Here is a 26,569-nt window from a genome sequence, read left to right on the forward strand (position 1 = left end):
GTTGTATTTTGCTTATGCCCTTGGACTATCACTCCAGATTGATTTTATAACACGTGCTGGAACCTAGAAAAATAATCACCATGAAAGTTGTCGATATGCCATTTATAAATGAGAGTTTACTGACTCCTATCTACATTGCATGATTGACTCTTCATTCCCTCTTAAGTGGACTATTGCTTCAGGAACCTTTTTAGGACAAATGGAAATGTGCGATATACGTACTTCCTATATATCTATATTTCAATAACAAAGAGAATGGAGACTGTTAGGAGTCAATCCCTTTCCCCTATTCTTAATTTAGGGAAAAGCTACTGCAATTTTTAATTGAACAATTTATGTTCATTCGCTTTTGAATGAATAAATGTAGACCTCAGTGTGACTTGAGACTTGGGATACAAACAAAAAAATGAAGTACAAATACTAGGAATTAAATTAAAACATAAATTGCTGCAAATGGACAGCAGGACAGTACTGCTTATTCACTGTCCTGTTCCATAATCAATAGTTGAAACATTTTTCTCTCTCTTAAGATGGTTACAAACCTGTGTATTTCCAGCATTTTACTATTGTTAGCAATCAAGCTGATTTTAGTTGGGACTTCTGGCTGGTTTGGCTATTCAGCACAGGGATAATGTAGATATGTTGAAGGACTTAACAATGCAGGACACATGATTTGTTTTTGTTTTTAAATGATACAGGTTGAATAATTAGCAATTTAATTTGTTTGTTCTTAATTGATACAGGTTGAATAATTAGCAATTTAAAAATCTTTAAATGGTGAAACATTTAAGTATTTTTCATATCCAACACTATCTTAGGGATCTTTAAAAGAAAACTTTGCAATCTGGTTGTGCATCAAAGTTATGAACAACTTTGTGCATTACAATATTCCCCAAACAGGCACAGTAATTTAATTTTCCTTCGTCAAGTCATACTTTATTGGTGATTTTGATGTCCAGTAATTCTATGAACATGTGGATACAGAAGAGTTTGCTGTTTCTCTGCTGAGCATCTGACACTATACCTTTCCACCAGTAAAACTGCATACCTCCATCTCTGTAATATTAACCTCTGCCCTTACTTTGGGCTATCTTTTTCTGAAACCCTCACCCATATCTTTATCAGGACAGGACTTCACTATTCTAGGGCTTCCCTTCCTGGCCTCCCATACTGCACTCTCTGTGAACATTTATGCTCATTCAAAACTCTGCAGCCAATATCCTATTCCACACAAAGTCCAGCTCATGCATCACCCTTGTCCTCACTGGACCACATTAACTGGCAGTTCCCTCGTGCCTCAAATTTAAAATTCTTGTTTTTTTTTAATCTTTAATGGCCTCCCTATTCCTGTAACCTTCTCCAGACCACCCCTTGCAAGTTCCCCTCCAAGCAACACAACATCTTGACTTGGAACTATATCGCTGTTCCTTCACTGTTGCTGAGTCAAAATCTTGCAACTCCCTCCAGCAGTGTGGGTGTACCTACACCACATGGACTGCAGTGGTTCAAGAAGGCAGCTCACTACTACCTTCTGAAGGGCAATTAGGCTTGGGCAACAAATGCTGGCCAAGCCAGTGACTCTCACATCTCATGAAAAGAATATTAAAAGTAAAATTAGCGCTCCCTGAAATCTCCATTCCTCTAACTCAGATCTGTTGTATATTTCATCCAATCCTACACCTCCAATTATATTAACCCCACTATTGACAACAGCCATACCTTCAAACACAAGACTGAGCCAAGCCAATCTGGTTTTTTGAACGCAACTCTGGCCAGGCTGAAAGATGTTCTGACACTGAATCAAACAAAAACAAATGTATTACCTGGGATGAGAACACACTCAGGATTTACCTGGAGAATCTTAAGAAATATATCCCAGGAACAAGAATGATCTTTGCAGGTCTCAAGAAGAAGAATGAGCGAGAAGACTTGATAGCTTATCTCAAATCTGCCACAGCCAAAGTGCACATTCTGGGATTCTGCCCCTAAACCGCTCTGCTGCTCCACCTCTCCTCCTTTGAGACCCTCTTAAAATTCTACCTCTGACCAAGCTTTTGGTCATCCCTCCCAATATCCTCCTCATTCGGCTTGGCATTAATGTCCCTCTAAATTTTTTTTGTACGACTGTGCAAAGGGACTGTGTGCTCAGCTTGCAAGGGAATTTCCAGATTGCTGAGCAGCTTAGAGGGAACATTGCATCCATTTTTTGATGACACCTCTGTAAAGCACCATAGGATATTTATCCTATGTTAAAGGCATAATACAGATGTGAGTTAATGTAGTGATATTTTGTGTTGCTGTTCTACAAATTTGCTGCACGATTCATTGCAGCACTTGTGTATTTCACACCAGACTTGTAGTGCAGTACTCTGAATCCAGTGTGCCAAAAGAGCAAACTGCTTCAACCACACCTATTATTTCCACATCAGACCATTGTGTTGGCACTAGTCTAATGTTTGGACCTGTGTAATAAGTAAGATAGTAGTGGAAATCAAAGTAACAATCAAAGTCTCAAACCTGAACACCATTTTTATATTTTGAGAAGCCTGATTGAAGGGTCAAATACTACAAGAAAAATGATAAACAAGAGTAGGCCATTTAACCCCTGGAACCTATTCCACCATTCTGTACCATGGCTGAACTATGACCTGATTCCATAAACCTGCCTTTGCCTCATAATCCTTAAAATCTTTGGCTCATAGAAATTTATCAATCTCAAATTTACAACATCAACTGCTATTTGCAGAAGTGTTGCCAACTTCTGTCATCTTTTGCATGGAGAAGTATTTCCTAACTTAATTCCTGAAAGGCCTGGCCCTCAATTTTAGGCTGGTTCTAGATTCTCCAACTAGTGGACATAGTTCCTCTATATCTGCCTTATCAATTCCTCTTAATATTTTGAAAACTTTAAAATCATTTCTCTTAATTTTCTAAATTCTAGGGTTTAGAACTCTGGTCTACTTGATCTGACCCCATAACCCTTTGAATCCAGGTGTCATTCTCGTAAATCTATGCTGCACTCCCTTCAAGGCCAATATAACCTCCCTAAGGTGCAGTGCCCAGAACGGAGTACTGAATTTCCGGTGTGGTCTGACCATGGCTTTGTATAGCTGTAGCATGACTTCTAACTCCTTGTACTCTAGTCCTCTAGATGTAAAGGCCAGCATTCCATTTGCCTTTTGTACCTGGTCATGACATTTGAATGATCTATGTACTTGGACCTCCAGTCCAAGTTTTTCACCATTCAGAAAGTACTCCATTTTATATTTTTTAGCTCCAAAGTGGATGACCTCTCATTTGTCTATATTGAAATCAGTTTGCCCATTTACTTAATCCATTCATATTGCTTTATAATGTTACACTTCCATCCACTTTACTTACAATGCTGCTTATCTTTGTCATCAGCAAATTTGGTTGCGGGGCTAGATATCTTGTCATCTAAGCTGTTAATAAATACGGTGCATAGTTTAGGTTACACAGATCCCCATGGGACGCCTCTAGCCATATCCTGCCCATTAACCTGTCACCCATTAGTCTGTGTCCTACAACTCCTAATTTCCTAACCAGGTCAATAATTTCCACTCAATTCCATGATCTTTAACTTCAGGTAACAGTCTCTTCTGAGGAACTTTATCAAACGCCTTCTGGAAATCCATGTAAATGATATCCATGGACATTCCTCTGTCTACTACTTTAGTCACCTCTTCAAAAAAAATTCAACAAGTTCATTAGGCATGAAAAATCCTTTACAAATCCATTTTCAAGATGGCGTACATGAATTGGCTACCCAATGTAATTTTTTTTTTAAATTTTGGATTTTTAAAAAAAGTGTAGGTATGCTGTATGAGGGAGGAAAAATTGATAAAGGTGAACAATGGTGCATCTAAGGTGTGTGGACATACAGCAATTAGGAATGTGCCTCGAAGGGAAGAAACAGAACTTGCACATGCAACGTTCTCTTCAAGATGCGTGCATGTTTGGCTGCACCTCAATCTTGAAGGAACCGCACAGTGCAACAAGCCAGCCACACAGAAAAAACAGAAGTTAGGGCAACATTAGAGGAAAGGTGTTCTGGTTTTTAGATCCTCGCAAAGAATTGTGTTAGAGTAAAAGATGGTGGCAAGAAATGTAGTTTCAACTTTGGCAGAAGAGCATGTAGAATGGAATATTTTGAAGTTAGGAGGAACAAGATAGAAAAGTGTGGGAGGAGAGGACAAGGATGACAATAGTCTCACAAGAAAAGGGAAAGTTTGCAATGGTGAGCTTGTGTTAGTAAATAAGAAGATTTTCATGTGCCCAAAGTGAAATAATGAGCAACAAAGAACAATGCTTTCCTTTTCCTCTGAGCTTGGTACTATAAGTTTGTTTTTCCATTTAATGAAATCTTGGCACATAAGTAAAGCAGCAATGCTTTGAACCTCCCTTGTACAGCAATCGTAGTTGCACTGGATGCATTAACATTCCAACCTTTCACCAGTGAAATCTTAGTTCAGAATAGACTAATGATGTCTCCCTGGATGTAATGACCTACCTGAAATCACTTTGGATAGCTTCAACCACATACATCGAGCATAAAATTGCAGCAACTGACAAAATTTTCAGCTTCAGCTTGGGTAATGATAATGGCTGGCATGGCAAGTAAAAAAAAAAATCACAGTCTACAATCGGAGATGATGTTCTGAGGTTAAGGGTAAGGAACATTGGGGGAACGATTTTCAAAAAAAAAATTCATATGACTGTGCTCAAAATAAATTCCAAGCAAATCAGAACAGATTAAAGGAAGAACAGGGACCAATATGGTCATTTTAAGATATAGAATATCTTATTAATTTATTCAGAACTAAATATTGGGAAGAACAAAGTTTCATTGTCTTTGGTCCCAGCCACAACCTCTGTTCCCTAGCCGCTGACCCCAACCCTCTGACAAAATTGCCTGTGGCTGAACCAGACTACGAAACCTTGGTGTCATGTTTGACTCCAAGCTGAGAGCATCACTGGCAACACCAGCATTTGTTTCCCAACCTTACTTGCCCTAGAAGAGGTGGTGGAAAACCTTTTTGAACCACTGCAGTCAATCTGATGTAGGTACACCCACAGTGCTGTTAGGAAGGGAGTTCTAGGTTTTTGACCCAGCAACAGTGAAGGAACAGCGATATAATTCCAAATCAGGATGGCCTGTGACATGGAGGGGAACTTGCAGGACATGGCGTTCCCATGCATCTGCTGCCTTTGTCCTTCTAGGTGGTTGCAGTCGTGGATTTGGAAGATGCTGTCGAAGGAGCCTTGGCAGGTTGCCGCAGTGCATCTCGTGTATGGTGCACACCATTGCCACTGTGCATCAGTAGTTGAGGGAGTGAATATTTAAGGTAGTGGATGGGGTGCCGATCAATTGGACTGTTTTGTCCTGGATGGTGGCGAACTTCTTGTGTTGTTAGAGCTGCACTTACCCAGACAAGTGGAAAGCATTCCATCACACACCTGACTTGTACCTTGTAGATGGTGGGCATGCTTTGGGGAGGAGGTAAGTTACTCACCACAGAATTCCCAGCTTCTGATCTGCTCTTGTAGCCACAGTGTTTAATTTTGCTTCTGTGAGGTGCCATGGAATATTTTACTATCTTAAAGATAGTACATAAATGCAAGTCAAGATTAGATAAATTATAAGGGGAACGGAAAAACAGTTCCAGAATGATCTTGTCGATAAATATACCACCCGTGTTGTAATAAGCTGTACAGGCCAGAAGGGTTTAGATTTTTCAGCCAGGCCACCAATTTGATTTGGTAATTAGCCTACGCATCTCTAAGCTAGGGAGTGGAAAATACTCAACCAGAATTCCTGCTCCTGGTTACATTTCAGTAACTCCTGGTAGAGATCAGATGTAAACATCTAATGAGAATAAAATTTCCCAATGCGGTTTCCTCTACATTGGAGAGACCAAATGCAGACTGGGTGACTGCTTTGCGGAACACCTTTGGTCTGTCCGCAAGCATGACCCAGACCTCCCTGTCGCTTGCCATTTCAATACTCCAGCCTGCTCTCATGCCCACATGTCCGTCCTTGGCCTGTTGCAATGTTCCAGTGAAGCTCAACGCAAACTGGAGGAACAGCACCTCATCTTCCGACGAGGCACTTTACAGTCTTCCGGACTGAAAATTGAGTTCAACAATTTTAGATCATGAACTCTCTCCTCCATTCCCACCCCCTTTCCGATCCCCCTTTTTTCCAATAATTTATATAGATTTTTCCCACCGATTTCCATTATTTTTAAATGTATTTCCATCCATTGTTTTATCTCTACCTTTTAGCCTATTTCGATCCCTTCCCCCCACCCCTCCCCCACTAGGGCTACCTGTACCTTGCTCGTCCTGCTTTCTACCCTTAATGTCACCTATTAGCACATTTCTTAGCTAATATCACCACCGTCAACACCTCTTTGTCCTTTTGTCTATGACATCTTTTGACAACCTCCACCTATCACTGGCCCTCTATCCACCTCTACTTGTGCCACCCCCCCCCCTTAAACCAGCTTATATTGCACCTTTCTTCTACTCTTCTATTTTTCCTCAGTTCTGTTGAAGAGCCATACAGACTCGAAACGTTAACTGTGTTCCTCTCCGCAGATGCTGTCAGACCTGCTGAGTTTTTCCAGGTATTTTTATTTTTGTTTTTGTTTTAAAATTTCACAATGCCTGATTTAAATATCCTTGCAGCATTCATTGTCTAGACTCTCACAAGAAATTTACAAGACACAAATCAGAAGTGTGATGGAATACTCCCCACTTGCCTGGAATTGTGCAACTCCAACAACACTCAGAGTTCGACACCACCCAGGGCAAACTAGCCTGCTTGATCAATACCTCATCCCCCACCTGTGTAAAGTGACAGCAGTGTGTAACATTTACAAGATGCATTGCAGCAAAGGCTTCTTCAGCAACACCTTTCAATACTTGCAATCTCTACCATCTAGAAGGTCAAGGGCATCAGACACATAGGGAGTTCCTCAGCAAGTCACACCCCAACCTGACTTGGTACCAAATTGCTGTTCCTTTACAGCCACTGGATCAAAATCCTGGAGCTCTCTAACAGCACTGTCAGTGTGCCTACACCACATGGGTCTCAGTGGCTCAAGAAGGCAGCTCACCAGCACCTTCTTGAGGATAATTAGGGTTGGGCAGTAAATACTGGCTTTGCCAGCTACAACCACATTCCATGAATTATATGGGAGCAGTGTGATGCCAGATGCTGTTAAAACTACCTGAGTCAGTGCTTTAAGGAGATGGAAAATTGAAGAGAGAGCCAAATGAACAATTCTTTGAATTAATATAGGAAGTGGAAGAAGCAGAAAGCAGCAGGCAACTTAAAAATAGCAGAAGTAATCTGAAATCTGGAAAAGAAACATTAGACCTAACCGTAATTACAAAACCTTAGGAATAGGAGGAAAAGTTACCCAAGTCTGATAGCACACTTCCAGGTATAGCAGAGGAGGTGTTAGTGTGAAAATAACAATTTAGTAATGAAAAGATTAAAAGCAACTATTCTGGACAATTTGTATCCACAGGCCTTAAAAAAAAGGACATAATTAGTGAAGGATTAACTGCATTTATAGATGTTGAATCCTGGATGAGTATAATTTTCCAATTCTTAGCCAAGTGGCTTTGTGTAACCTAGGCAGTGTCTGTTGATATGATGTACATTCTCATGTGAACGTTGTAGCAGCGGCTGATTCCGGCTTTACCTGCCATCCAAATTTTCATGTTTTCTAGAATTTGTCACATAATGGGCCCGAACACCCAAAGAGTGGCAATCACAGTTGGATTGCCGCTCCGCTTCTTTTTACTTGCAATAGAATGCAGCTGCATGTTTTGTGCCTGACTTTTTGACTCAGGCCGGGTGAAAAAAGTGCTGTGCAGCGAGTTCCCGAGGCCTTCAGTCAAGTGTGGCAGAGATGGATTAAAGGCACTTTTTACGGCACTAGCTGCTGTAAGGCAGGTAGATTTATAAGGTAAATAGGTAGGATGGAGGGGTGGGGGTTTGGTGGTCAGCCAATCAGAGCGGGTTGGGGGTTGGAGGTTGGAGTAACTATAGTTACCCAGGTGTTAGAAGTAGTTTTAATTCTCCTAACTTGTCCAGGGTAATTATCCTGGTTAGAGAGTTGGAACCATCCAAAGTCCCTGATTTAAATCAGAGTTTCAGAAGGATCCTGGTGAATGGTAATAGCCCATCAGAAGTTTGAACCTCCTGGGAAATTCCCATCCAGTCCAGGCATGACCACCGCCCCCCCCCCCCCCCCCCCCACAAAACTCCCTTGAGATCGGAAGTTATGGGCATTATCTCAGTGGCCTGAGACACTGAGGCTATTGCAGTGTCTACCGTATTCCAATTGAGATCAGCTCAGTTATAAATCAAGTTTTGGAGCTACTGATCTATATAGCACAACTAAGCACTCTCTTTACCAAACTAAGGTGTCAGGGCAGCCCTTGCCATTTTCCATATATATTCGTGCCTTGAATTAAGTTTGTATGGATACGCTTTCTGGGGTCCTATTTTCAAATGCCTTTGCTGGTCTGTTGCAATTTGCTGTTGTTTGCTATTTAAGACTATGTTGCAGCTCAATTACAAATATCATAAAACCTCTGTTGTGCCTGAAACATTTTCAGAATGCACCGAATTTACTTGTATTGCATAGACTGTAGAAAAAGCAGTTTATATGACGAAGGACCTGGAGCAAATGGTCCAAAATGAATTGGATCTCTTGTAATTCGTAATCAAAAGCTGCTGAGATTCAGCTTATGCACCAGATCATATTAAATTATTTTTTTGCCTTTTTATACAGGAAAGAGAAAGTGCAGCAGTTGATTTGAACAAACTTTAAAAAGTACATAAGTTTAGTGTTATTTTCATAAATTATTAGATTAGCTATAAAATATGACAGCAGTAATCGCCTAAAGTAATAATTCAAGATTTAAAATTAAACAAAATCTTTGTACCTTCATAAGTTTCATAAGGCTACAGTAGCAGCTAGCAAATATTCCTAAAGTTTTATCCTTAACATGACTTACCTTTGAGGTTTCAAAATGACTGTCACCTGTTGCCCCTTTCAGACTGATTTTCAAACTATTGTAACTATTGAGAAGTTTTATTTTATATTGGCAATTCAAAGTTTAATTTTGCCACATTGATTTCTACCTGCTTATATAGATTTAACAAATTTTGCACTGTAATTTTGACAATGTGTTTAAAAGGCAGCAGGACTTGATTCATTTTATCCTAGAGTGCATAAGGTAACAGGGAGAGCAAGTCATATCTGGTTTTCAGTAGCTCACTAATTTGTGATAGCTCCTGAGGGTGAGAGTAACACGTATGTATAATTGTGTAATTTAAAAAGGGGGGAAACCCGTTCTTCAAAACCGCAAGCTAATGCGTTTAATTTCAGTTGCAGAGAAGATATTAGAAAGTATTGCACAACATATTGGGGGAGATGGTGGTATAGTGGTAATCTCACTGGATTACCACTCTAGAGACCAGATTAATGCCCTGGGGTCATGGGTTCAAATCCTACCATGGCAGCTGGTTGGATTTAAAAATCATTTAATAACATCTGGAATTGAAAGCTAGTCTCTGTTATGGTAACCATGACAACTATGATTGATTGTTGTCAAAACCCATCCGGTTCACTAAATCTGCCACCTTTACTAGTCTGGCCTACATGTGACTCCAGATCCACAGCAATGTGGTGGACTCTTAACTGCTCTCTGAAATGGCCTGGAAATCCAGTCAGCTCAAGGGCAATTAGGGATGGGCTACAAATACTGGCCCACAACCCATGAAAGAATAAATTAAAATTTATAATTACAGATATGGACTGCTAACTGATTCCATAACAACGGTTCTTTTCAAATTTCTTGCAGTCCTGCCACATCCAGTTGTCAGTGGTGGTGGACAGTTTAACAGCTGTCATCCCCATCCTAGGTGATTAAGAAGCCCAGCACATCAGTGCAAAAGACAAAGCTGAAGTGTTTGCGGTGCCAAGTGGATGATCCAGCTTGACCTCCTCCTGAGCTCCCCATCATCACAGATGCTAGTCTTTAGCCATTCTGTTTACTTCAAGCGATATCAAGAAGACTGAGTGTGCTGGATACAGCACAGCCAAAAGCCCTGACAATGGTAATAGCACTGAAGACTTCTGCTCCAGGACTGGCATCTACCTAACAATGTGGAAAATCTCCCAGTTGTGTCCTGTGTTGAAAAAGCAGGACATATGCAATTACTGCCCTATCAGTCTGCTCTCCATCATCAGCAAAGTAATAGGAGGTATCATTCTCAGTGCTATCAGGAGGCACATAATCACCAATCATCTGTTCATTGCTCAGTTTGGTTTCTGCCAGGACCACTTGGCTCCAGATTTCATTATAACCTTCCAAACATGGACCAAACAGCTGAATTTCAGAGATGAGGCAAGTGTGACTGCCCTTGACACCAAGGCAGCATTTGACCAAATGACATCGAGGAGCCCTAGCAAAATTGAAGTAATTGGGAATAAGAGGGAAAATTCTCCACTTGTTGGAATCATATCTAACACACAGGAAGACGGTTGTGGTTGTTGGAGGCCAATCATCTCAAGCCCAGGGCATCACTACGTGAGTTCATCAGGGCTGTGTCCTAGGCCCAACTACTTTCAGTGGCTTCGCCAATGGCCTTCCCTCTATCATAAGGTTAGAAGTGGGGATGCTCATTGATGATCGCACAGTGTTTAGTTCCATTTTATACCTCCTTGGATACTGAAGCAGCAAAACCTGAACAACATTCAGGCTTGGATGTACAAGTGACAAGCAACATTTATACCATAAAAGTGCCAGGCTGTGACCATCCCCAATAAGAGAATCAACTATCTCCCTTGACATTCAACGACTTTGCCATCACTGAATCCCTGACTATCAACATTCTGAGGTTAACCATTGACCAAACTCCATAACAGGACCAGGCATATAAATACTGTGACTTCAAGAGCAGGTTAGAGGCTGGGTGTTCTGCAGCAATTAACACACCTGAACCCCCACAGTTTTCTCACCATCCACAAGGCTCAAGTCAGGAGTGTAATGGAATACCCTCCATTTGCCTGGATCATTGCAGTTTCAACAACACTGAAAAGACTTAACAGTATCCAAGCCAAAGCCAGCCACTTAATTGGCACCACATCCACCACCTTAAACATTCACTCCCTCCACCATAAGCACATAATGGTTACAGTGAGTACTATCTACAAGATACACTCCAGCAACTCTCAAAGTCTGCTTCGGCAGTGCCTTCTGAACCAGTGATCTCTACTACCCAGAACAAGGACAGCAGGTGCATGGGAACACCACTGCTTGCATGAACCCCTCCACGTCACACACTTTCCTGACTTGGAATTATGTCACTGCTCTTTCAATGTTGCTGGGTTAAAATCCTGCAACCCCGCCCCTAAAACTACTGGGATTAAATTTATGCCACATGACCTGCAACAGTTCAAGGAGGCGGTTCACTACCACCACCTTACTATGAATAGTTGGAGCATTTTTTAAAAATTCTACAGATTGACACCTGCAGGGTGTGCATTTACTGAGGATATTCACTATGGCTTTAGGAGGCAACAGTTGTGCTGCACTAATTTATGTGCATATTTTGAGGAAATGACTAAAGCAAGGTGAATAAAATTCATTGATTATTTATCCACTTGAATTTCTAGATGGTTCTTAGAAAGAAATTTCGTAGTATTATTGAGAAGATAGTGAAAAGGATTGAATTGTACCCCACACCAAACACATCATTCTTAGCCTCTTCTAACCTTTCCTTCCACAACCATCGTTGGAAAGAAAACTTTGTAAATCCTTGCAACTGCTGCGTTGTAATTTGGTCTTTGATTTACCATGATACTTTTTGCAGCTGTCAGTTTGTTCAACCACTCATTCACCTCCATCTTTGCTGTCTTTATCCCCAGCAAAACTTTTACTATCCTTCACTCTGTGGCCCCCATCGTTGCTTGCTCAAGTCTAAGGGGTGGAGACTTGGGTTTATCTGGCTCACAACTGGTTTAGCCACATAATATCAGATCTGACTGGATCACTATCAGGCCTCGTTCTCCTCTGCCAATACCACCCACTGCTCCAGGATTGACCGAGAGAGCAAAGTCCCGGCTTATTTTCTTCACTTTGAGTCATCTCTTTACAGCCCACTCCTCTGCCACCTCCACACCTGTCTCCAAAAAATAAGAGCAAGGAGCTCATAGACTTAATTATCACCAAAATTAAGTCTGTCCATTCAGTTGTTTTCTCCACATATATATTCCCACTGTACAAACCTCCCCACATTCCTTCCACTTTAACCCTGGACACCACATCTCTGCTCATGCACTCTCCAAGCTCATCTCGTCTATGAAACCCACCTCATGCTCCCACCAAATGGAGTTGACCACACAATTTCCTCTCCTTTTCTTGCCTTCATGCCAATTGGCATTTCAAAGGTTTCTTATTCTTGGGCACTGTGTCCCTCCCCTTCAAAACCCCTCATCACTCCCTCTTCAAGAAAGTCCTTATTCTTTTGCCTTTGCAAACTTCATTTCAAACTGCTTCATTTCCAATTTTACTTTCATCGCCCAAGTTGTTGAACATGATGACACTTCCCAAATCTGCCCATCTTCCCGCAACTAGCTGATTGAATCTCCCCAATTATGTTTCTGCCCCAGCCACAGCACTGAAACTCTCTTAATCAAAGTCAAAATTGGCATTACAGTGACTAAAGTCTTGATACATGGTCCCTCTTTGTCTTCCTTGACTTCACTGAAGCTTTATGCATGTTTGGTCATATCATTGTCCTTTATTACTTCCTCTCCGTTGTCCAGCTTTGTGAGGCTGCTTTTAACTGATTCCATTCTTAATATATCTGATCATAGCTAGAGCTTCTCCAATGTTGGTTTCTCTTCCTCACTCTGCACCATTACTCAAATATCTATTCTTGACCTAGTCCTCTGCCTAACCTACATGCCATCCTTTGGCGATTATCAGCTGCTACTTTAGGATCAGTGTCCACAGGTATGCAGGTAACACCTATCTCTACCACTTGACCACCTCTCCTGGACTCCAGACTGCCTCTGTGTTGTCAGGCTACTATGCTAATATCTATTCTTGGATGAGCCACAATCTCCTGAAGCTAAATGTTAGTTTGGTTGAAGTCATATCTTTGGATCCAGCCAACAGTTAAGGCTGATTCAGACTGTTCATAACCTCTGTTTCTTATTCTACCTCTAGCTGAGCTTCAAACTCTATATCACTCTGTCATAGACTTCTTACTTGAATCTCAAATATTGCATGCTTCTGCCTCAGCCCATTAGCTGCTGGACCCTCATCTTTGCATTTGACTCTTCCAGTGTTCACCTGGACAGCATCCAAATCCTGGTCCATCTTTGAACTTCAGCTCATCTAAAACTCTGCTGCCCATATCCTAACCCACGCCTTATCTTGTTTACTTCCCCTTATTCATGGTTCCTAGACCTAATCCCACAAATGTAAAGTTCTCATCGTTTTATTGAAATCACTATGATCTTATATCCCTATCCTTGCAATGATCTTATATCCCTATCCTTGCCCTACAATTTCACCTCTGCTGCCCCATGTAATTCTGGCCTCTTGTGCATTCCCTTCCTTCCGTAGCCCCACAATTGGTGGCTATACATTCAGCCATCTAGGTCTCATACCTAGCCCGAGCCCGCCTTTAAAATCTCTCCACTTCCTTCCCCTCTTCCTTAAAACCCTCCACTTTAACTCCTCGCAATACCTCCTTTGGCTCAGCATTCATATTTTACTTTGATGCAATTAATTATGCCATCCTCCACCCTTGCCTCTTCACTTTGTACAGCAGTGTGGCATTATACTTGACTGGTTTATTCTTATTTATCTAATTGTAGCCAGAAGATCAATTGCAATAGCTTCTCTTCCCAGTCCCACACAGTCATCTGTATGCTGCCCCTCAGTGTCATTACCTGAAAACTCTCTACCAATTTCCATATGTGTGCTGACGGCACACAGCTCTCCCTCACTCAGCTCGACCCCTCCACTGTCTCTAAATTGTCAGAATGCTTGTCCAATGTCCTGTACTGAATAGGCAGAAATGTCCACCAATTTGATATTGGGAAGATCAAAGCCATTGCCTTCAGTCCCATCACAAACTCCATTCCCTCGCCACCAACTCCATCCCTCTCCCTGGCAGCTGACTGAGGCTGAACCAGACTGTTCACAATCTTGGTACCATATTTGACCAGAGATGAGCTTCCAACTGCCTATTTCCACCTCCATAACATTGTCTGACTCTGCCCCACCTCAGTGCATCTGCTGAAACTATCATCCATGCTTTTGTTATTTCTAGATTTGACTACTCTAACATGTTCCTGGACAACCTGAAGCATTCTACCCTCCATAAGCTTGAGATTGTCCAAAATTCACACCAAGTCCCATTCATCTATCATCCCTGTGCTCACTGGCTTACATTGGCTCCTGGTTAAGCAGCACCTTGATTTTTAAAATTCACTTCCTTGCCTTTTCAAATTCCTCCATGGCCTTCCCCCTCCCTATCTCTATAATCTCCCCAATCCTCTCAGATATCTGTGCTTCTCTAATTCTGGCTTCTTGAACATCCCCAGTTTTGGTGGCCATGCCTTCAGCTGCCAAAGCTCTTGAATTCCATCCCTAAACTTTTTTTTAATTAGCTTTCTTGCTTTAAGACACTCTTTAAGACCTACCTCTTTGACTAACTTTTTGGTCATCTGTCCTCATATCTCCTTACCTGGCTTTTTATGTTTTGTTTTATAAAGCTCCAATGAAGTACCTTGGGGCATCTTATAATGTTAAAGTTGCTATAAAAATATAAGTTGTTGTTGAACCGCTTTGGGAAGTTATTTCTATGTTAAAGAAACAATGCAAGTGCAAGCTGGTGTTTTAAAATGGATCGCCAGAAAGAGGTTATGCACAGGAACTCCCAAGGAGCTCAGGAATTGAGGACTTCACAGTTCAATAGTTTCATTTATAGCTTTATTAAGTCAATAGTTTTTATTAACATTAATAGTTTTATTAAATTAAGTAAGGATAAACTGTATTGGAGGCAGTTCACTCGGTTGATTCCTGGGATGATGGGGTTGTCTTGTGAGGAAAGATTGAGCAGGTTGGGCCTGTACTCATTGCAGTTTAGAAGAATGAAGGGTGATCTTATTGAAACATATAGGGCAGAATTTTACGACAGCGGGATTTTACGTTCCCGCTGGAGTCAATGGGGATTATGATGGCTCGCCGCATTTCGCGGCCCCGTCCCTGCCGAAACGGGGCCGTAAAATTCTGCCCATAAAATTCTGAGGGCATAGGAAATGCGGTAAAGTTTTAGATGATTAAACATTTTTGCAAGGGTTAGCAATGAGGAAGAGATGAACAGGCATGCAAGCTGACTTGAGATAAGTGAATTAGCTTATATTTATTGTGACAAATTTCCTAGTTACATGTGGAGTTAATTTAAGGAGGTTTAAGAGCTGACCCTTATAAGGAGCTAAATAAGCGCAGCGAAGTCAGGCAAATCAGACAAAACAGTCATGTATGTTCACTGCTCATGGAAGATATCACTTAAACCCATAGGCTTTGTATGTTGATATTTAAAGACCTCTTGGTATCCAATGATGGGCACCTATTAAATGTAATGCAGGAGTAAAAAGCAACATGACCTAACTACAGAGAAGGAAAAGTAGGTTCTTGTAAGTATTGCTAGGCCAAGGAAATAAAAGGATAAGTTAAAGTGTGATTTATATATAGTTTTGGAATAACCTCGATGATTCTTGTGTCTAGTTTTGAACTTCATATTTGGTGATGGATATGAAGGTGCTGGAGAGGGTATAAATAATGTCTAATTTTGCTTATTGAGAATATTCTTGGAATTTCAAATATTCATTTTGGACAAATATAGACCTTGGAGGGGAAACCTGTTTTAAGATGTTTACAATTTAAGGATGTGACGTAGAAGTAGAATGACTATAGGATATCAGTAAGAACCAGGTTAGATGGAGAAAAAGTAATTTTTTGTGAGGGTTAATATACTCTGCAAAAGTTGAGAGTTGTTTTGGTATGTCTTGGTGCACCACGATTCTTTAAGATGAGCGAAGAATTTCTGAAGATGGACTTTAGGGCATATTGGGCTGATAGGGTGTTTGATTTTAGCTGATATATCAAGATAACCATGGACTCTGAGAGTTTTCTTGATTTTATTAATTAATTTTTTTGAAATTGGGCACTTTTTTTCTCTGGTTTGTTATCCTGCAGATTCTTGACCTTCTTTGGTTATGTAAGTTATGAACATATTAAACATACTAGTTTACTGACTAGACTAATTTGCAGGCAGCGCAGTTGGAACCTTTGTTGGATTTGCTTCAGCAATCACTGCTGTTTGCCCCTTCTGTCTACATCCTTGTAAGTTGAATGGGTTAAGTAAACCAAAGGAGATTTTTGATTGTGCAAGAAAGCATCTCATGCAAAATAACAATTCAGCTTCAAAATCAGTGGTTTTAACTTCCTAATTATCTATATTTACTTAAGGAGACATATACTTGCATTGGAGTCAGTTCAGAGAATGTTTACTAAGTTGATTCCTGGGATGAAGGTGTTGTCTTATGAGGAAAGGTTGAGCAGGTTGGACCTATATTGATTAGAGTTTAGAAGAATGAGAGGTGATCTTATCGAAACATAAGATTCCGAGAGGATGTTTCTCCTCATGGGGGAAGCTAGAACTCGGGGGACATAGTTTCAGAATGAGGAATACCCCATTTAAGACGAAGATGTGGAAGAATTTCTTCTTTCAGAGGGTCGGTAGTCTTTGGAATTCTCTTTCACAGAGAGCAGTGAAGGCTGTGTCGTTGAATATATTCAGTGTTGAGTTAGACAGATTTTTGATCTACAAGGGAAGTCATAAGTTATGGAGAGTTGGCAGGAAAGTGGAGATGAAGCCATAAACCTCATCTGCCATGACTTTGAGGCTCAAGGCGCTGATTGGCCCACTCCTGCTCTGTTTCTTATATTCATTGCATTTATATGCAGTAATTGATGTTAAGTGTCACTATTTGATTTCAAGACCAGTGAATTGAATTAGTCTGGAAATGCAAAATAATGACAGATATCTCTGAAATATCTTAAAGTACTTCACATATAAATTATTTTGAAGCACAGTCACTCTTGTTACATAGCCAAACAGCAATGTGACAAATGACTAGTTGATCCATTTTTACTGGTGTTTAAGGGAAGGAATGCTGGCCAGGACATCAGAACAGCTCCCTGATTCCCTCCAAGAGTTATGTCAGCCATGGCTCAGTTGGTAGCACTCTTTTGTCTAAAGACAAAAGGTTCTGGGTTCAAGTCCCATTCTCGGGCTAGAGCACAAAATCAAAGCTGACACCTCAATGCAGTACTGAGAGACTGCTGCGCTGATGGAGGTGTTGCCTTTCAGATAAGGTGTTAAACTAAGGCCCCATCTGCTCTCTGATGAATGTGAAAGATCCCATATATTCGCAGAAAGGCAGGGGAGTTTTCCCTGGAGCCCTTGCCAATATTTATCTCTCAATCAATATCACAAAAGCAGATTATCTGGTCATCATCACGTTGCTGTTTGTGAGCACAAATTGGCTGCCACATTTCCTACATTACAACAGTGACTACACTGCAAAAGTTCTTCATTGGCTATAAAGCATTTGAGACGTGACCACATCCAGTGATCATGAAATGTGCTATATAAATGAAAGTCTTTTTTCTTTTCTTTAATTGGCAAAAGAACCAGAGGTGAGAGAGGAAGAATCATCTTTACACAGCGAGTTGTGATGATCCTGAATACACTGCTTCAGAGGGTGGTAGAAGCAGATTCGACAACCTCTTTCAAAAAGGAGTTGCGTAATAACTTTAAAGGAAGAAAACACTGAGCTATAAGGAAAGGGCGGAGGATGTGAACTAATTGAATAGGTCTTCCAAAGAGGCAGCACATTATGATGAGCTGGATAGGCTCCTTCTGTACTATATTATTTTATAATTCCATCATTTGCTGTAGGACTTCACTTAATGTAAGCACTGCTGCAATCTTGTGTTATTAGAGATGTCACCCTTTAGTTTAAGGCAATAAATGGAAATTTCATCTTGTGATTCAAGTTGATGTTAAAGATCTCGGGGAGAGAAAGGAAGAAAGAAAGACTTGCATTTATATCATGCCTTTCATGGCCACTGGATGTCTCAAAGTGCTCTATAGCTAATAAGTACTTTTGAAGTGTGGTCATTGGCGTAATATAGGAAATGTGGCAGCAGTCAAGTCACATACAGCAAGCTCCCACAAACAGCAATGGGGTAATGACCAGATGACCTGTTTTACAGATATCAGTTGAGGGGTTAATTCCCCTGCTTTCTTCAAAATAGTAACATGAGATCTTTTATGTCCACCTAAGAAGTTTAAAATCTCATCCAAAAGGCAACACTTGCTTAATAACTACCCTGATACATAAGTCTTGATTGTTGTGCTCAAGTCCTGGAGTGGGCATTGAACCCCAGTCCTATGACTCAGAGGTGAGAGTGCTAAGGCTGACACAAATGCCTTCAGCCCGTGTCCTCTGGTTACTGACCATTCTGTCACTCTAAATAGTTTCTTCTTATTTGCCCAATCAGACCCCATTATACCCAAATCCTAGTCATTAATATATGTAAGAAGAACGCTGGCCTTGGTTCTGACCCCTTGGAGACACCAGTGTGGTCTCATAAATCTTCATCCTTCTGATTTAGAGGCACAAATTCTGCCAACTGCTGTGGTTTGCATTAACTTAACTCAAAAGTTCAATTTTTCCCTGCCAGGCTATTTTCACTTTTGACAATTAGTAAGTGTAATTAGTGTTTTTCGGTATTTCAATCTGGCTCTAATCTTATAAATATTTTTCAGAAATATTTTGTTGTTCTGGAAAAACTCCTAATCTTCTCTGCACTTTAGTGCCAACCACTGTAATTTTTTAATGGAAAGGGCCTGGCACTATAATAATGAATTTAAAACTGTCAAAAGATTAAATGAATGCTTTTCTAGATTTCTTTGATATATTTAGCCAGTATAGTGAATAATCTTCCTTTATGTTCCAATTTTTTTTTAAGTTTTAAGATTATGGTCTGCCTTTGTCCTTCCCAGGACTGGTAGTCCAGAAATTATTGGTTAATGTCTTATTGATGCCTCCAGTGGCACAAAATCAATAGAACTCATTATTGAGTTGCCTGTTTAAGTCCAGAAGCAAGATCACCAACTGAGCCAATGACACGAAATGAAATTGGAAGTCTTTGTTAAATCACTTCGACAGTTAGAATTCATCCTTTAATTAACTTACTGGTGTAGATATCAGTAAATCTGAAACGAAAAAAATTTGGTTAAATGTGTAGTGCGTTGATTGCCAAATAATACCATATTTGGTGATTACCCTCAGTACGTAGATTTTATATCAAAATAGTTTGGTTTCTTTGTGTTGCTAATAAAATATGACCAGACTGTATAGCTTCCCAATCAGTGTGGGGTGCAAAAGATCAATTTTAATTGGCCTCTAGTGATGTTTTGGTATGTTAACTATCTTCTGTAGTTACAATATATTGTTCAGGGCCAGTGATTTTAATATATAAATTTACTGTTCAAGTCTTCATTTTTTTAACCAGTCATTGTAAGTATTTGCAACAGAAATGTGCAACAGGTAAGATGCACAGTGGGCATGTAGATTCTATCACTGATGTACTTTATTTTGTATTTTGTTGCTGTGTACAGGTGATGTACCTTCATTCAACAATAGTTTGAACAATCCACAATTAAGTCGCCTCCAGACCTTGATCAACAGCAATCAGATGTTTCCTCAGAATCATCAACTTTTACAAGGTTTGCAAGGGACTCGGGGTCTACAGGGTTTTCAAGGTCACCCTTCATTTTCTGGCCCCAGTAACCCACCAAACCCCATGGCATGCGTTTTTCAAAACTTTCAGGTAAGCACTTACACAGCCTATTCTAATTTTGCAAGTGCCAATGACTGAATTGCTCAACTATCAAATGAGATAAAGTCTTCAGTAGCAATGAACAGGAAGCATTTTATAGTTCCTTCACTGTCGCTGCGTCAAAATCCTGGAACTCCCTCCCTAACAGCAGTGTGGGTGTACCTACACACAGGGTCTGCAGCGGTTCAAGAAGATGGCTCCCCACCTTCTCAAGGACAATTAGGGATGAGCAATAAGTGCTGGCCTAGCCAGCGACATCCACATCCTGTGAAAGAATTTTTTAAAAATTATATAACATCATACATCTTCCAGAATTAATAGTGGGGCATCAAACATCCTACCCGACAGACAGACACACACAAATATACACAGATACACACAAATCATTTGTTCCTCCTTAATCATGCACAATTTCATCTCGTTTTCCCCTTTATCGCTGTCTTGAATGCTGTTAAGTGATCTAAACACATCAGATGCATTTCCCTGCATCGTTAAATGAAATCCAAACGGCCAAAAAGGCAGATGAAGCAAAACCCTTAGATCCTGTGGATATTGCTAAAACAAATTGTTCCAATAAAATCTAAACTGATGACTTTTCCAAAATTTTTATTCCTTTTCCAATTCCATTTACAGAGGGTCCTTTAGCTGAAAGTTTTATGCTATTGGAGGGCCATCACAAGCTGCTTGTGGTTGACTACCTATTAATGTTAATGGTAGAATTTATAGCAGTGTGTCACCGTGTCAACATTGTAGCTTGTGCTGTTGTGTTTTTTGCTTATTTATTGATTCGAGATTCTTACTCTTGAACATTGCCACAGTTAGGCGCCTTTCTCTGTAACTTATTCTATATCCACTGACCACTTTTAGCAGTGGGAGTATTATCATTATTTACAGTAAAGGGATGGAAGATTTCGGACATGAAAACTTAAGGAGCTGTATGGTCAATGCCTGTAAATCTCCCTTTCACCTCTAGGAACTGGGTTCAAAAGTATCCCAAAATTATGGAAACCTGTTTTTCTTTCACTGGAATGAACTGGTCTGGTTTTCAATTTTAGCTTTAATAGTCATGGGTTCATTGCACAGAACTGACAAAATTAATTGCTTCCGAACTTTAAGAGAAAAGTTTACAGTTTTTCAGTTTTAGACTGTTTTGATCAATAAATTGGAGCCATTTTGTTTTAGTGGCTATGCAGATTTCACCAACAAGTAACGAGTTATATGGACCAGGAAGTTCCTAAGTGCTGTCTTCAGCTTCTGCTGAGGTTAGCTCATGCCAGATGGGACTTCGAGAGGAATGTGGGAACTGGTCTTGGCACCCTTGGTTAGCAAGGCAAAATCAGTCAGGTTACAAGCTCCCAGTGGCTATCTAGGGATGCATGTTAGAAATATTGCTGGTACTGTCTATCGTGACTCATTCTACCAAGCTCATGTTAAGCTTAAACCCACCAAGGAGGTGAAATATAAAAGGAAACAAAATCAGGTCTGCAGGACATTTCAAGTGAAAATTCAACAAAATTTGTAGATGCTGTGTTTTAAATCTGCAATGGGATATCAAGATGAGTAATTGCCTTGGTTCACCTTAAATTGGTGTCCTCTGGTTGTTGAATGTTCAAACCCTTTTAATGGTGTTTAGAAAGAAAACCTAAATCTTAAATAAGAAATATAAATAATTTCATCTGTGGGTTCGGTGAATTCAGGAAATTTCAAATGGCAAATTGACTTAAGTACTGATGAAGATGCATTTTAATTATAATGAGATAGTGAGTTGAATTGCATCTCCCTGGTGAAAAACAGTAGGAAGTAAACCTGCAGACTTTATTACTCTCCCAGACCAGTAGAATAGTCATTGAAGAAAAACTGCAATGGTTATGAAGAAGTTAGTCGAAATGTATCTTCAGTTGCCTTAACCATTTTGCAAGATTGACTGTTCAATAAATATTTTTTCTGCTTTCTTCCTTTTAAAATACTTTCTTCTCTTTGATGTGTAGCTTTAATTAATTTAGTGCAATTTAAAAGTAGTTTTACCTAATGCATGTGCTGGCAAATTACAGAAGAGAAAAGTAATGCTGCAATTGATTCAAATTTCTTCCTGCAGGTGAGTCCAGCCCAAGATGTCTCACTTTCAAATGCTCCAGTAAACTCCCATCCAGGAACAATATTGCTGTCAGAGGGCTCCCAAGCTGCTCTTCCCCCCTTCCATGATCTGTCTGGTGACCAGCATCGAATAGAACAGGTTCAAAGTCAGCAAGGCAAAGAAGAGGTCCTTCAGACCACTGTTGGTCCCCACGACCCTTCTGTTGATGCTATATATAAAGCTGTGGTGGACGCTGCAAGCAAAGGAATGCAGGTAGTGATCACTACAGCGATGAGTAGTACTTCACAAATGAGCCCAATCCCAGCCCTGAGTGCCATGAGTGCCTTCACTGCCTCCATTGCAAATCCTGTGAATCTTTCAAATGCAGTTAATGCAGTGATTCATGGGAAAAGACTTTCCAGCATGGAGATTGACAGCCGGATCAACAGTCAAAACATCCTCGCAAATAGGCATGCCAGAGGAGTGAAGTTGAGGAAAAATTCTGAACAAGCAAAAATTGTTCCAGAAGGGGAAGGGTTTGAGTACTTCAAATCACCAGGTTGCAACACTCCGAAAAAACAGTGGGAAACTGAGCAACTTGCGGTTGGTGATGCAACAGTGTGGAAATGTGAGAAGTTTCTAGAACACTCTGGGCAGGTAAATCATAGTCCTTCTGTGGAAAGGATACCTTCTTTTCATGGAGAGCAGACTGATGCAGTATTACAGCAGAAAAACTGTCACTTGGACAAACGGTTTCTTGAGGAGAGCTTTAGGTTTAATAGTCAAAAAAGACATATTGTAAACATTAAAGAAAGACTAGAGAACAATTTGGAAAGATGCACACACATCAATGGAAACAGGTCTCAACAGAACAGGAACTTTGGTGAGTTGCTAACAGCCCCCAAACAGGAACTTGCCATAGAGGAGCAATCTCCAAGCTCCTCGGCTAGTTTGGAGGGAATGCCAGGTTCTTTGGCACATGACTATATTCAATACAATGGAGATTATAATTCAGAAAACATTAATGGATGTGCCCCAAGTCCTTCAGACACTAAAAGCATCAGCAGTGATGATGATTTGAAGATTCCAGATTCTCCATCTAATGAATTAATACACTATAGACCAAGGACGTTTAATGTTGGTGACTTGGTCTGGAGTCAAATAAAGGGATTTCCTTCATGGCCTGGAAAATTGGTGAGGGAAGATGAAGTACACAATTCCTGTCAGCAAAACTCTGAAGAGGGAAAGGTAAATAACACAGTAAGCATCAGTTTTGCATATATCAGTTTTCATTATGGCATATGATTGAGAATAAGCTAACGTACAAAAGCCCATTTATTTTTGTTTTGTTTTCTATAATTATGCAAACCAATTAACTTCTAAGTTGAAATAAAAATATTGGCTTTAGCTGGTATAAAACCTTTTGTTTTGGAATCAGGCTTATTGATGTTTCTTTTGCTGGATTCCTTTATATAGAGGATAATGAATAGCTGAAGGGTTTTTAATCAGCTAAACTGATCATGTGGTTTACTAATATCAGCAAACACCAGCACTCTACCTACTTCAATTTAGGCCATGCTAAATTTAATGTCAGTAATTGTTCTTTGGCATAAGTCAAATATTTTTAAAAATAGTTACTTAAAATTTTATTTATTGCTATTTGCTAAACATGAATGAGTAATAAAACTCGCAATTATCTAAGAACACTTAATGTAGTAAATGTCGCGAGCACTTCACAGAAGAGAAACCAAGAGCAAGTGGTAAAAATTCAAAGAATAACTAAAAGCTAGTCAAGAAAATATTTTGAAGGGACCTCTGAAGAATAGGACCAAAACTGCTGAAGGTTCTGCCAGCAGTGGTGGAGTGGAGGAGGCACAGGGAGCAAGCAACAGTGGACTGAATGGCACAGATTAGAATTTAGGCATAGGTAGTGAAGGAATTTGTAAACCAGGATTTTGAATTCCGTGCATTGGGAATGGGTAGTTTGGTGAAAGGCAAACGAAAATAAATGCAGCATAGGCACAAACAGTGAGGTTTTGGTAGAGCTACAATGGACTGTATTTGGAGTTTAGTCTAGAGGTAACAAAGGCATGAATAAGAGTTTCAGCAGTGATGAAGATGGGAATTGGGTGATACTGCAGAAGTGGAAAGAAGTCATCTTTGTAATGATGTGAGGTTATGCACCATCAGTTTCAATCAGTTGCAAGGAAGAGAATGGAATAAGTGTGGAGACTGTGGACAGAGGTCACTGGATGATGGCCTTCCCATTTGGATTCCAGCTGATCCACAACTTAATGTCAGACAATCTGAAAACCAAGGTGACTGGCATTAAAGCTGATAGAGGGGTTTGGTTAATTGCCAGCATACGTATAGAAGCTGACCCATCCCTATGGATAATGTCATTGAGAAGCCACATGTAAATGAGAAAAAGGAGAAGATTTGGGATGAAAGCTTGCAGTGCACCCCAGGTGACAATGCAGGGCTGGGTGTAGAAGCCATGGCTGTTGATGTGCTAGCTTCATTAGGGTAGGAGTGAAACTTTTTTTTTAATTTGCTTATGAGATTTGAGTGTTGCTGGCAAGGCCAACATTTATTGCCCACCTCTAATTGTCCTTGGAAGCGGTGGTGAACCACTTCTTGAACCACTGCTGTCCATGGGGTGTAAGTACCCACAGTGCTGTTAGGGAGAGATTTCAGGATTTTGACACCGCAACAATGAGGAACATTCTATAGAGGGAAACCATGAAGGAAAGACCATGGAGGAGAGGATGGGTGGTCAACCATATCAAATGCCACAGAAAGCACAAGTCAGTAAAAATGCACTATGGTCACACTTGGGGGTTGTGGTGACTTAATGTAACATCATCTGATTTCTGTGAGCAGGGCTGGGTCTGACAGAATTCAAACCGGTAATTGTGTGAGAGGTGAACGTGGAGCTGGATTGTATTCAAGGTGTAGGGATGGGAAAGAAAGCGATATGGACCTATAGTTGAAACAGACAAGGAGAACAAGCTTTGACTTTTTGAAGATTATTAATCTTGGTGGATTTTGGAGAAGAAATAGTTTCTATACAAAGGGAAACATAAACGATTTCAGAAAGACAAGGGACAATAGGCGAGTGGATTGGAGTTGGATAGGGAATGGATCAGGGGAGTAGAAAGTCTATCTCTAGAATTTTGAAGTGGAGTTGGGTAGACTAATTGATAATGGCATTTAGCATATGTGCACTCTAAAAGGCATTCAATAATGTGCCTTATACAAAGCTTGTTAGAAAAATTCAGTTGTATGGTATAACAGGAAATGTAGTAGCATGGACAGACATTTGGGTGACTGACTAAAAGCTAAAGATTGAGGCTAAATGACTGCTGTTCAGATTGAGAGAGTTGGGAGTGGTATGTTATGTCTGCTTTTCCCTCGTGTGTGTGTGTGTGTATATGATTTAGACACCAGTATAGAGAGCACAAGGTTAAACTAGTAATCAATTGTTAAACTGCAGTTACAGTAATGTGTGCAATTCTAGGTGCCAGGCGTGCTTAAGCCTGAAGCCTCCACACTTGAGGGTGCAGTGGTGCAAGTTATACCAGGGAAAGAACAGACGTGAGAAACTGTGAATAGATTAGTGAGGACGAAAAGCAGAACGTAAGAACATAAGAACTAGGAGCAGGAGTAGGCAATTCAGCCCCTCGAGCTTGCCCCGCCATTCAATATGATCATGGCTGATCTCATTTCGGCCTCAACTCCAATTTCCCACCCTCTCCCCATAACCTTTCAACCCGTTACTAATTTAAAATATGTCCATCTCCTCCTTAAATTTATTCAGCGTCCCAACATCCACTGCACTCTGAGGTAGTGAATTCCACAGATTCACGACCCTTTGAGAAAAGTAATTCCTCCTCATCTCTGATTTAAATCTACCACCCCTTAGCCTAAAACTATGGTCTCTCGTTCTAGAATGCCCCACAAGGGAAAACATCCACTCCATGTCTACTTTGTCTATCCAGAATCTCTCAGTGGAGAAGAGGCCCTTCGGCCCATCGAGCCTGCACCCGACATGTGAGAAACACCTGACCTACCTACCTAATCCCATTTACCAGCACTTGGCCCAGAGCCTTGAATGTTATGACGTGCCAATTGCTCATCCACGTACTTTTTAACGGATGTGAGGCAACCCGCCTCCACCACCCTCCCAGGCAGTGCATTCCAGACCGTCACCACCCTATGGGTAAAAAGGTTTTTCCTCACATCCCCCCTAAACCTCCTGCCCCTCACCTTGAACTAATGTCCCCTCATGACTGACCCTTCAACTAAGGAGAACAGCTGCTCCCTATCCACCCTGTCCATTCCCCTCATAATCTTGTACACCTCGATCAGGTCACCCCTCAGTAATCTCTTCTCCAACGAAAACAACCCAAGTCTATCCAACCTTTCTTCATAACTTAAATGTTTCAT

General features: G+C 40.6%; 1 protein-coding gene across 5 annotated transcripts in view; it reads left to right on the forward strand.

The window, feature by feature from the left end:
- Window positions 1-26,569, forward strand: part of mbd5 (methyl-CpG binding domain protein 5) — a 246,082-nt gene that overhangs the window by 183,523 nt on the left and 35,990 nt on the right. For 3 of the 5 annotated variants that reach the window (XR_013578004.1, XM_078552521.1, XM_078552523.1), the window contains 2 exons: window positions 19,826-20,037; window positions 22,142-23,380. Coding sequence is in view for 3 of the 5 variants with exons in the window: in XM_078552521.1 (XP_078408647.1) it covers window positions 19,826-20,037; window positions 22,142-23,380 (1,451 nt within the window). In the remaining 2 variants the exon portion in view is untranslated. The remainder of the gene's footprint in view (window positions 1-19,825; window positions 20,038-22,141; window positions 23,381-26,569) is intronic. The other 2 variants (XR_013578005.1, XM_078552522.1) reach the window with 1 other exon arrangement.

The sequence above is a fragment of the Cetorhinus maximus genome, chromosome 11 (assembly GCF_964194155.1).
Source record: "Cetorhinus maximus chromosome 11, sCetMax3.hap1.1, whole genome shotgun sequence".
Lineage (NCBI taxonomy): Eukaryota > Metazoa > Chordata > Chondrichthyes > Lamniformes > Cetorhinidae > Cetorhinus > Cetorhinus maximus.